General features: G+C 38.1%; 1 protein-coding gene across 17 annotated transcripts in view; it reads left to right on the forward strand.

The window, feature by feature from the left end:
• Positions 1–13,203, forward strand: part of PKP4 (plakophilin 4) — a 235,706-nt gene that overhangs the window by 172,273 nt on the left and 50,230 nt on the right. For 13 of the 17 annotated variants that reach the window (XM_057317940.1, XM_057317931.1, XM_057317933.1 and 10 more), the window contains 4 exons: positions 3,271–3,402; positions 3,512–3,702; positions 7,033–7,585; positions 12,720–12,908. In XM_057317940.1, the coding sequence (XP_057173923.1) occupies positions 3,271–3,402; positions 3,512–3,702; positions 7,033–7,585; positions 12,720–12,908 (1,065 nt within the window). The remainder of the gene's footprint in view (positions 1–3,270; positions 3,403–3,511; positions 3,703–7,032; positions 7,586–12,719; positions 12,909–13,203) is intronic. The other 4 variants (XM_057317943.1, XM_057317942.1, XM_057317950.1 and 1 more) reach the window with 1 other exon arrangement.

Below are 13,203 nucleotides of genomic sequence, written 5' to 3' on the forward strand. Positions count from 1 at the left end.
GAGGCGAAATATCAATATCTTTTTGTCTTTGCAGATACACATTACCATTGGGCTTCCTTATAGAAGTAGAAAAATGACTGAAGACCTCCTTGATAATTTAGAATTGGTTGCGTTATAGCTCATTAATATGATAATATATTATAATATTTATCATAATATAAATTCATATTTACCGACTTTTTAAGACTTTAACTTCAATATTTTCTTAAAGATAAAAAATAGGGGCACCTGGGTGGCTTGGTCAGTGGAGTGGCAGCTCATGATCTTGAGGTTGTGGGCTTGAGCCCCACGTCAGGTGTAGGGATTACTTAAAAAATAAAAAAATCTTTAAAAAAAATAAAATTTAGACCCTGTTCTCTAAATAACTCAGTTATTTAAATCTTCAAATTGGATTTGGGGGACATGGGAATTTAGTATCTTAGCGTTTTAGTTACCATCTCACTGTCCTTTTCCATATTCTTTTTTTTTTTTTTTTTTTTGAGGTGTTGCATTTAAAAGTTTAAGAAACGGGTGTCTGGGTGGCTCGGTTAAGCATCCAAGAGCTTGATTGCGGCTCAGGTCATGATCTCAGAGTTGTGGGATCGAGCCCCACATAGGACTGTGCACCCAGCCAGGGAGTCTGCTTGAGATTCTCTCTCTTCCTCTCCCTCTGCTTCCCTCTTTCTCTCTCAAATAAATAAATCTTTAGAAGTGTAAGAAACAGGTACTAATACTTAGAGAGGGTACATGGTTATATTACTTTCAGGGTAATTTTGTTTATTTCATTTGTTTTTGTGTTTTTTTGGAGATACTAATTCTGTTAATTAGGGTGACTAGTATGGAATCCTGTATCTCACGATTTGTGCTTGCTCTGTTTAAGATTATTTATTTTAAATAGCTTTCCTCAAAGAAGAGTTTAAATGAGCACAATTGTTTGTCACATGATTTGTGAAAAAATGTTCTACTGGATGAGGAGACACAATTGCTGAGGTACAGATTTTTAGGGTGCTTCTTTCTCTTTTCCTATTTAAATACTAGCTCCTAATAGTTTAAAAAAAAAAAAAAGCAGCATACCTGGAACTCTAATGGGTTTTGGTTTCCATGGTGATAAGTTTTCAGCTCCTGACATGGCATGCCACCTAGTGTTTCCAAGCCAAAAGCTTTGATGTATTGGTGTCCCACGTTTTATCTTGTACTAAAGCTGAAGCTAAGAACTGTCTAAACCTCTTTTTCTTTTAAAAAATGGTACATTTTCCACGTATGAGAAGACTTGGAGCTACCACAGGGGCGCTGCCATGTCTACAGCTGGTTGCCGCTTCGTATTTGATGTGTCAGAGCTCCGTTTTGGATGAAGCCACAGTGGACTGGGGCACAGCCCTGCTGTCAGGCCGTCCCTTGTGTCACTATTCCCCGGCACACCAATTCCACGTAAAACTCTTCTAGCCTAGCAAACTACGGATTTTCCTTAGTCCTTAAGGAAATTCCATCCAGAAGTACTGCATAAGAATGTGTAGAACCGTCGAAACTCGTAACAGAAGACTTACAAATGCAGCAGATCACTCCCCAGGATTATCAGCCTGACAGAGCCTCAGATTCGGGTTTCAGTGTGTATCGGGGAAACCATATACAATCTGTAATCTTTATTGAAATTCCAAACTTAGGAATTCAGAACTGTCACAGAACTCTACCACCTAGAAGTGTACTGTCAAATAATAAATCAGGAGACAGGTCATTAAAAACCTATATTAAGAATGTCTGTGAATCTTTCTGGAGGCTAGGAAACAAAACCTTGGATTGAATTCAGCGTCAAGCTAAAGGTTTAGAATGCAGTGGGGCTCCAGGCTCTCCTATAAAACTTGTATTCGCTTTCCAAACTAGCTTGATCAGCAATGCCTACAAGTTTTACTTTGCTTTACATAGATAAAACTTTATTGAACGTAATAAAGCCATAACACAGAGCCAGGCGTGAATCAGCACTCAATAAAGAGAAGGTGCTCTTCTTAGTGGGAATTTGTTTGACAAATATTTACCAGTCACCTACTGTGTACAATGTACCTATCCTCGGCACTGAGGAAGTAACAGTAAACAGACGAGACCAAAGTCCCTGCTCACACTGAGCTTATACTCTCATGGCGAGAGAGTTTAAGCGTGGTGAAGAAGGGGCGAGCTTTACTTCCTATAGGAAATTTTTCCTAGGCTTCTTTCCCGCAGATGCTCCCTGTGTCTGACGCACACACCTATCTTTTCCCATAGCTGCATTCTTCGGGCCTTAATATAATAGTTCAAGGAAGAAATTCAGAAAGGAAGGACAAATGAAAACATTGAAATTCTTAGGATTATACGTTGGACTCAAAATGTGATTCGGACTTTGTGTAAATCTTTGAAGAGAGAGTGAAGCAGCATTCCTGAAAAAAATGTTTCTTAGCAACCTGAGGGTTAAATTTGAGGAAAGAGACTTCTGAAGATAATCAGCACATGAGCAAATGTATTTTGAAGAAATAGAAGAGGTCACATTTGAATGGAAATGGGGAAAGCAGTGATATACACCACCTCAACTTACAGCATACAAAACAGATGTGGGAGATAGGAAAGGGGGTAAATAGTTTTGTTTTTAAGATCAAGATGGCAAAATGATACAGTTGAAAGTAAAGATAATGGGAGAGGTGGATTTGGCTTGAGGAAACAAGGATCAGGTTTAGATTTGTCTATATTGATTCAGAAAAAGACTAAGAGTAAGGTAGGCAAACGGATAAAAAATTAAAATTTCCATCATTTGTAACTATGAAAACACTGTACAGAGTTCCCCTGATTGTAAATATCATGAAATAAAACATAAAAACCTAACTCTACCTTTGGAGATTTCATTACCAAGCTCAATAATATAAACACCATGCAAGTTTTTATTTCAAACATTTGGAGGTATGGAAGATCTTTTATTAAACACTTAGCCACTTTACCCAGAGTCTTCCTCTTGGAGAAAGACACCTGAGAGGTGAGTTTTCCAAGGAGGAACAAGGTCAGTTTTCAGATTTTGATTTCATATAATATATAAGTTAACTTGGTGTGGTAATCAGGCTGAAAAATTGTCATAAAATTTAGAAAAATATATTAATAAAATGAGTATATGGAACACTTTCATAGAGGAAAGAGTCTAAATGATTATGCAGTTTACAATGAAAATAGTCTTGTATTAACATATAGATTATAAGAAGTTACAAATATCTGAACCTGTGTAGCAAGTTTTTATGTAATACTGTCATGATTTAGCTGATTAAACTTATCTTCTTACAGATGTGCCAAATACTGGTGTAAACAAACCTAGAGTTTCTGACGCTGTCCACCCCAACAACTATCTCATCAGGACAGAGCCAGAACAGGGGACCCTCTATTCACCAGAACAGACATCTCTCCATGAAAGTGAGGGTCTGTTGTATTATCTTTTAAGTATCGATTTGCTTTTAATTTGTGCTATTTGAAAATGAGCATCGGAAGTGTAAAATAAAGATATTTCCTGCTGGTTTCATTCCTGCAGGATCATTGGGTAACTCAAGAAGTTCAACACAAATGAATTCTTATTCTGACAGTGGATACCAGGAAGCAGGGAGTTTCCACAACAGCCAGAATTTGAGTAAAGCAGAAAACAGACCACAGCATTCATTCATAGGCTCAACTAATAACCATTTGGTGAGGAATTCAAGAGCTGAAGGACAAACACTGGTTCAGGTAAGCCAAGCACATCAAGATCCCTGTGAAGAAATACCCTCCTAACTGAATATCTGTTATAAGTATTCTTTATTAGATGTAAAACCAATATGTACAAATTTGATCTTATAGAATGGACAAAGTAGCAAAATCATTTTAATGCTATTCAGGTCTGTGATATTTTTTTAAAAGAACTATTAGGAATTATTTATTAGCTCATATGAACAAATTCTGATAAACTCCAGATACAGGAGAGTATTCTTTTAGAAGAAGCAAGTTAGGCATGAGAGGAAGAGTCCAGGGCGGGGGTATGAGAAAACTGGGTGGAATGTTCTAGTCCCTTAGGGGTTGTGCATTCCTAAAAATACTAGAGCTACAATATGTTCTGAAGAGTCCTAGAGGCTCTTCCCACACCTCAGCAAATGGGATTGGCCTGTTCTAACCAAAGCGTTTTGCCTTCACCTTTGGAATTGTTCCCTGATATCACGTTTCTTTGTTAGAATGTAGATATCTGGGACACCTGGGTGGCTCAGTTGGTTAAAGGTCTACCTTCAGCTCAGGTCACGATCCCAGGGTCCTGGGATTGAGTCCCGTGTCAGGCTCCTTGCTTGGCGAGGAGCCTGCTTCTCCCTCCACCTGCTGATACTTGTGCGTGTGCTCTCTCTGACAAGTAAATAAATTTTAAAAATCTTAAGAAAAAAAAAAAAAAGAATGTAGATATTCATGCCTATAGAAAGTTACCATATACAAGTATAACCATTCTGTTAAGTTAGGATTTTCTAACTTGTTGGTCAAAAAAAAAATAAGATGGCGTGTGTATATATTTACAAAAACTCCTTAGCTCCTCACTCATTCCCACCTTGTTCACATCAGTCCACTAGCATGGGCCAGAATTAATGGAAGCAGTAGGATCCAGAGTGGCAGTAACTAGTGAGGAAAACAGTCTGTCCAAGTACCCCGGTGATTTCTCTGGAGCTGAAAAATGGCAAGATCATCAAACAAGTTAGGTGGACACTCATCCTCCCATAATGGAATAGAGGAAACCCTGCAGGTAGCACTGCAGTGGGCCAGGCTTCCCGCGCCAAAGGAGGAGCGCAAGAGGGCTTTGGCACTTTGGCTCAACAATGTAGAAGAAATTTTTAAGTAATGAGAAACATTTCTATATTAAAACAAACAAAAATATAGTGCACGAATCTTTTTTTCTCCAGTCATCCTGCGCCTAGTGCATGAATTTTTAAGCCAAGCTGCACCTCCAGTCCTTAGAGTATACATTTATTTCTTTGCCGGTAGGGATGCTTTTATGGGAAAGTTCGAGAAGCTTTGGACTAAGTGCTACAGGAGTTTTATCTGCTTGGGTGAATTTTTATGTCAACTGGTTTGAAGTCACGCTTTAGAATAATAATTATCTTAACTACAGAAATTGCTTTTTTCCCCCTAAAAGTGGGCGTGTTACCTCTGTTTTCCCCCTCAACTTAGTAAGTTGGTTTTGTTCCTAGAGCTGAAGAAGTAGGTTGCAGGGGGGTCTCTAAAATCTCTTGATTTGCATGTAGTCTGGGCAACACATTTCTAGCTCTTGGACCAAGTATCCCATTTTGGTAGTAAACCGCTCATATGTGAGATCTTCTTTACTTATTTTTAACACTATTTCTAGACCTCGAGCACAGATTTTAATTTTCCAACTGTCCACTGATTTGCAGACTCCCTCTTTCTTGCCTTATTGTTTTATTTACAGCTGCTTTCCCACCCTGATCTTCTCTCCATGGCTGTTGCCTTCCCAGAGTTGTTGAGTTTGAGCACGCGTAGGTCTCCAAGCAGGGGTTTCAGCTAGTCCACTTGCTTGTGATGCGTGGAGTCAAAGCAGTCTTCCTCTTAATGATATCTAAGAGTGTACAAAGTCCTTGCCTTATTCCTGGTTGTTCTCTTAGGGCCCTAACTAAAAGTGAAAGGGGCTTGGCAGGAACTGTACTCCAGCAGCCTGGTCCTGGGCTTGTAGCTCCGTGCCCTACTGTCAGATCCTATGCCTGTTTCTCTCAGGCTAGTGCCCCAGTCCAGCCACCATCCCTCATTGTGCTGCATCAAGAAAGGCATCTGAGACCTAGTGTTTACAGGAGTCTACAGATTCATAGAAGGACCAGCCATGGCAGAAATGTTCTTCATTTCCCATTCTAGTCTTTTCCAGCTGGCTAGCCAAGAACCCACCAGAGACTTTGAGCACTCCTCCTGCTGCAGCAGATTTTGGGGTACTTTTTTGCATCTCTTTTAATCCACCAGCTAAAGATAAGAGTTCATAGATCAAAGGAGGTAGAAAGAAATGGCCAAAATCACTAGGAGCCACACTTGAGCTAAAAGAAGAGAGAAATTTGCCTGGAGCACCTTTGCAACCAAGCTGTCCCTTGAGAGTAGCTTCATGGAGGAGAGCTTTGGACCCCAGACCCTATCCAAACATTCATTTATTCCACATTGAGAGAACACATTCCTTTTGTCAATGGGGGCAGTCCATAAAGATGAATAAATTATAGACACTCCTCTAGCTACATTTAGATTGGCGCATTCAAATTTTGTCTTGTCTTGTTTTGTTTTTTACATAAATGCATTACCTTGGCCAAAGTTTGACTCACAGGGCACAAAATAAGTATATTGTTCCAGTGACCCTTTCCACTTGCAATATGGTACTTTTTTATTGTAGTATAATTAAATATAGTGTTATATTAGTTATATTAGTTTTAGGTATACCATATAGCAATTCAACAATTCTGTGTATTACTCAGTGCTCCTCACTGTAAGTGTTTTCTTAATTCCTTTTATCTGTTTCACCCCTCCACCCACCCGCCTCCCCTCTGGCAACCACCAGTCTGTTCTCTGTATTTAGAAGTCTGTTTTTTCTTCCTTTGTCTCTCTTTTTCTTTGTTTCTTCCTTTGTTTTGTTTCTTAAATTCCACATATGAGTGAAATCATATGGTATTTGTCTTTGTCTTATTTCACTTAGCATTATATACTCTAGATCCATCCATGTTGTTGCAAATGACAATAAAACATTTTATCTGTTATGAAAAATGCATAGGCAAAAGGGTAAAAAATATAAAGACAAAAGAAAAAGGAATATTAAGTATTCTTCATTTCGCTCTTTATTGGTTGATTTTAGTATTCTGAAGGGGAGAAGGGAGAGGTTAAACTACCAAGAAAAGGTAGACCAAGTAAAGCACAGTAAGGACAAATATCCAGCTCTAAAGCATAAAAAGGAAAAAATAGTGAAAAACGTTCTTTAGTGAGCTGTGTGCATTTTTTTTCTGTAATGACAGTGGACGCAAAACCCTGGATAAACCCATTCTCTTTTCTCCCCCCTTTCATCAGCCATCAGTAGCCAATCGGGCCATGAGAAGAGTTAGTTCAGTTCCATCTAGAGCACAGTCTCCTTCTTATGTTATCAGCACAGGCGTGTCTCCTTCAAGGGGGTCACTGAGAACTTCTCTGGGTAGTGGATTTGGCTCTCCGTCAGTGACCGACTCCCGACCACTGAACCCCAGTGCGTATTCCTCCACCACATTACCTGCTCAGCGGGCAGCCTCTCCGTACTCTGCACAGAGACCCGCCTCCCCAACAGCTGTACGGCGGATTGGGTCAGTCACCTCCCGGCAGACCTCCAATCCCAACGGACCAACCCCTCAGTACCAAACTACCACAAGAGTAGGGTCCCCACTGACCCTGATGGATGCACAGACTCGAGTAGCTTCCCCATCCCAAGGCCAGGTGGGGTCGTCGTCCCCCAAACGCTCAGGGATGACCGCCGTACCACAACATCTGGGACCTTCACTGCAAAGGACTGTTCACGACATGGAACAATTTGGACAGCAGCAGTATGAAATTTATGAAAGAATGGTTCCACCTCGGCCAGACAGCCTGACAGGTGAGTGCAAAGTGACAGCACTACATAAAGCCCGGGGAGGAAGCCTTCCGTGCGATCGTCGCTGAAACAGAGCATGATAAAGTGGGAAAAGCTAATGTTTTTACCTCAAAGTTTACATTGCTGAAGTCAGGCTGACTTGTCTTTCAGGTGCTATAATTCTTAATGCATGAAACTATATACATTTTTATCAACCAGAAATTTTTACAGGGAATACGTTCTTCCCCCTCCCAGTATTAGGGTATGAAAATTATGTTTTTGCATTTTAGAAGCACTGGTTAGAGTTCTAAGCTGTTTGTTGGGTTTTGTTTTTGTTTTTTAATGAAAGATTTTTTACCAGCTAAGCTCACCCATATCCAAACCCCTAAGTTACGTTAAAAGACGGTATCAGAATATCTTTTTAAATATTTAGCCTTTTTTAAAAGAAATGCTTTAATGGTATAGAATATGGAATTTTCTCATGTACTGCCTTGCTTTTAGCTTCCCAATGGGAAATTCACAAAGCTCTTATGATTACCTTCAAATGCCACTTGGATTAAATCAGAAAGACACCAGCAAGGTGCCTAATATTACAGCCATTTTCTTCTGGGTCTTTTCATGGAGGGTTTCCCACATAATGTATAGACATTGTTCTTTTTATCAAATTGAAATTTATCTTTAGTTAGTGTTTTAAATTACAGTGTTTTAAAGTAACCGATAAGAAAATATGAAATGCGAAGTGAAAATCTCAAGCTCCTCTACCCTCAACCAGTCCCACTCACCAGTGTATGTATCTGTGTTTACATATATAAGTATATATATTACATACAAATGGGCACACATTGCATTTTATACTGATGGGAATTCTATTATATATTTATATACCTTATACATCTATAAATATGTGTTATATATATATATATCTATCTTTTTTTAATATGTGTGAAAGCTCCATGTTGTCAATGGATGCCGAGGACCCCATTTTTATAGATGTATTGTAATTTATTTAATCTCTTCCTTATTAATGGACATTTAGGTGGTTTTTTCATTTTTAGATATTAGAGACAACAATGCAATATATATTGATCTACATTGTTCTTACGTATTTTGTACGTAGATACTAAGATAACTACGGGATCTATTTCTTAAAGTAAAATTGCTGAGTCAAAATATGTGCTTATTTGTTCTTAAAGAAGTACTGTCATACCTCCTGCCTTTCAGAAAAACTGCATTAGTTTTGAGCATATCTGTCCTCCTAGACCTTCACTAGCACTGCATGTTGCCAGTGCTGCGTCTTTGCCAGTGGGGTAGGTTAAGAGCTGCATCGTAATTTTTTAAATGCCCTTAACTGAGCTACGACTGAGATTGAAGATCATACATGTTTGTCAGCCATTTTATTTCTTTTCTGCAAACCACAAGTTTAGGATTTTTGTCTGTTTGTATAACTTGTAATAGCTTTTTATATTTGAAGTAAATTAGCTTCTTGTACTTCTCAAGTATTTTTTTCCTTTTTGTAACCTTTGACTTTGTTTTTGGTATTTCTTACTCAAGTTTTTAATATTTTGTGAAGTAAAATCAATATCTTTTCCTTATGGCTTCTGAGAAAGGTAGTCTTTTTGAGATTTTCTAATTGAATAATTTTGCATGAAGAATTAATACTGAACTAGAATTTGAGCTCAGAGAAAGTCCTAGTAGAGAAACCACCTCTTTTTCAATAATCAGAGGAGAGTACTTGGCTTAGATATTTTCAAGCATGCCTCTGAAAGTCTGCAGCAAAGTGAGGTGGGAATCATTTATGAAATTCTGTCTCTCAAGGAAACCTTGAAAGATAAATGGTTCTGAGGATTTCTGTATTCCCCCCTGTGTATGTATAGAATAGCTAGCAGAAATCTATGTTTGCAAAAGAGTGAAGTAGAAACCCAAGAAAGGAAGTGAGCACATAAATTACTGTCTATGTTTAACCCTGAGATGGATGATCTCCTATGGTTTAAAAAACCTGCCTTTTGACATTGCAGGTGAAATTAGACTTTGTTTCAGGAGAAAAAAAGCAGACCTAAGCCTATCACAAGTTTTTTTTTTGCCCCTAGTCTACTACAATCTTCAAAAGAAGCAAAGCATTTCCTTATATAAAGGGTCTAGGGAAGCTTCGCATCTCATCATCTACCTGCCTACTTATTCTGAATGCGGATCCTATTTTGTGAATTCCTTTATTTATTCTTACTTCAGAAAGTATTGTGCTTGTCATGATACTTCCTATGGTTCTTGATTTCAAAGGATGAATAGCCTTCTAATTGATAAGCCCGAAGCAATATTTTGTAATAGATTCAGACACTTGGATATTTGATGATCATAATTTAAGTGATGATACAATATGTGTATAAATTACTTCTGACATCTTTGTAGAAAAATACTCCTGCCCTAAAATACTCATTTCAGTAAAATCATAGCATGTCAAGAAAAGTTTTGAGAATCCAAAGAATACTGTTTGGGAGAAAAATTTATGCTTATTTCCAGTGTCTTAAATATAAAGATTTTAAATCACAGGGAATATGTCATTGTAATAGGTAAACTAGTATGTATTTGTGGAATCACAAATAGAAACTATTGTATAGGTAAATAATATTGCAGAAGATCAGTGTTTTCATTATGTGGAGGGGGAGATAAGGCTATTAAAAATTAATTTGTGTGAATACTTCTGGAAAAATTATTTCTAGTAACAATTATAGAAGATAATTACTTGTCTTCCAATTTAAAAGATACTAAATTTTGGTGGACTTTCTACATATAATCATTTTACTTATTCAATAGGGACTATGTAATTTTTTGATTTTTTTAAATGTAAATCTGTAGGACTGTATGTTTTATTTGTTTGCATGCATGAGTAGGTGAACAAAAATAGTAACCATCACTGTTATGTTCTTCACAACAATTTCTAAAATCAAAAAGTACTATATTTCACTCTAAATCTAAGGCTTTTATTTCCCATTGTAGTCTGTCACATATAGTAATTTCATCTCACTAATAATCTTATAACAAGTGGAATATTTGCTAGATGCTTTTTAGAGATACCAACAAGCTTATTTTGTTACCTTTCCCATGAAATTATAGTAAATATGTACGAATATTTATAAATCCTATCCTGCATGGTTTCCAATGAAGAATCTAGCCGGATCCTTGCACAGGGGACTGTGACATTCTGAGAATGCTGCAGAACGCTCCGGTCTTACTTCACATGACCGTGGCGGGCGGTGGGCGGCACGGCAGCTCAGCTGCCTTCAGGAGCATCCGCGCTCGGCTTGCGGTGCCAAGTGTTGAGTGATCTACAGACTCCCACGGCAAATGACGAGTGTTTGTGGCTCTGCCGAGTGTTAACATAGTACCTTGTGTTGAAAAGATTACCAAGGACCAGGTCCATTTACCTGCCCACTTCATATCACCATTAACAAATATAATGCCTGCACCTTTATTCAGAGTACTCATGGGTTCCATAGAGAAACGGAGCTTTCCTCTGCTAAGAGGAATGAGAAATCGCCAAGTGAATAAAAAGCGGAAATCCCCAAATGAAAACTTTACAGTAACGATCATAATATCATCTTTAGAGTTATATTGGCTTCCATGTCTTCCTGGTGGGCTGACCTGGCCCTTTAATTCTCTGCTCATGGAGGGCTTTGCCAAGTTCAAGTTTTCTCACACCATGTCTCCTTGAACCTTGAGGGTTAGCTGTGTCCAGTGTTGGGTGTTTCCTCTCAGCCCTACCAGGAAGCAGTTCTCTGATGGAGATGAATCACATTTCTTTTGAGGCTCTCAGTTTCCTTGGTTTTGAAATGAGTTTTGGCCAGATAATCTCCCGATTATATGATCGTCATTTTAGCAAGTGGAGAGCCGTAGCCAAAACCTACATTGGTTCATTTAGTTTCTTCCCATGTTACATTGCTGTCCAGGGTAGGTAATAATCATTCATCTCAGACGCTCTACGTATTAAGCTTTCTTGCCACTCCTCAGTAAGCAACAGTATCACTCACGTTCAGGCCCATTTGTTTTTAGTTCCGATATGATTAACTGAGCTAATAGGAGGTGAATGATCCTATCTTTCTGTAATTAGTTACTGTGTTAATTATTTGCAATCTTTTAAAAAGCAAGTAAGTGCTGACGTCAGATATGTTTGTGCTTTCTCTTGCTCAAATTTGGAATTGTAACTTTATTCTTACCAAGTGAGAGATTTTACTTACTAATAATGACAAATCACAAACTTCAGAGCATCATGATATTGAATGTACTAATTCACTTTCTTTAGGAAAATAAAATGTTTGGGTTTAAAATGTACTTTTTTATCTCAAGTCCCATTTTAAAAATGTTGACTTTCTAGTTACTAGCAATTTGAATGAAAGAAAATTTCAAATGATTTAATACTAATGTACTAACTTTGTACTTTTCCTTTGCACTAGAAGGAAGGTAAACAAGAAGCTGGCATGTGGGTTCCTGCAAAAGCAACTATGTTAAAAAAAAAAAAAAAGAAAAATACAGTAACAACAAATAGTAATATAATACCTCATAATACTTAACAAATGTTCTTAGTTCACTGATAATATTCTAAATTTTGTAACATGAAATTTTATGTTTTCCTGTAAAAATCATGGGTGAATAGAGACATATTTCAAAAGTGTCCTTGAACATCAGCCTTTACTAAGCACCATTATGTAGACATTGTCTTAGATGTTGAGATTTAAGAGGTGTGGGACATAGTGGGCCCGGCCTGCAAAGAGCTGGTAGTCCAGTTCTGTAGAGCAGCAAAGAGAAAGGCACGAACCACTGCTCTTACGTTTTAACAATGAAAATTGTGTAACAGTAGAAGAGGGCATTCTCTTTTTGGTCACCCTGCTAAAATAGCTTACAGTTGGGGAACGAATTTCTGAGTATCAAACCATCTAACAATTTCTTATTTTTTCTTACAAAATTTACCTTTATCTGACTGCCAGAGAAAGTTTGCCTCTAAAAATATACATGATATCCTTTTCATATCTGGCATCCTCCTTTTGTAAAACTCAGTAGGTTTGGTGTTTAGACTTAACATTTAGTCCTGTTGGTAAGGTCTTATTAAGGCTTTTAACCTCACCACGGTTTTCTCAATTTCTTAATGATGTCATTTTCCTGCCTCTAGGCTTACGGAGTTCCTATGCTAGTCAGCATAGCCAGCTTGGGCAAGACCTTCGTTCAGCTGTGTCTCCTGACTTGCACATCACTCCTATATATGAGGGGAGGACCTATTACAGCCCAGTGTACCGCAGCCCAAACCATGGGACCGTGGAGCTCCAAGGATCACAGACAGCACTGTACCGCACAGGCTCAGGTGGGCCTCAGCGCAGTTCAGCTCAGTTCCCAAATGCACGGGCCCAAGAACAGGAAGATTTTTATTGAGATTGGGTGACCCTTACTAATGAAATCATGTTGCCCATTTGGTTGTCAGATACGCAGCTGTGACAACTGATCGATAAAGAGTAAAACAGAAGTTCGTGTTGTACCTATTTATAGGTGAAATATTTTTTAACCTTAGTTTAATCTAATCAATGAACATGGTGATTATACTGTTAATTCACAAATAAGTTTGTAGAGCTATAAATCTGACTCTCCTTGGGTTCAAAACA

Source organism: Ursus arctos, unplaced genomic scaffold, assembly GCF_023065955.2.
Source record: "Ursus arctos isolate Adak ecotype North America unplaced genomic scaffold, UrsArc2.0 scaffold_1, whole genome shotgun sequence".
NCBI classification, from domain to species: domain Eukaryota; kingdom Metazoa; phylum Chordata; class Mammalia; order Carnivora; family Ursidae; genus Ursus; species Ursus arctos.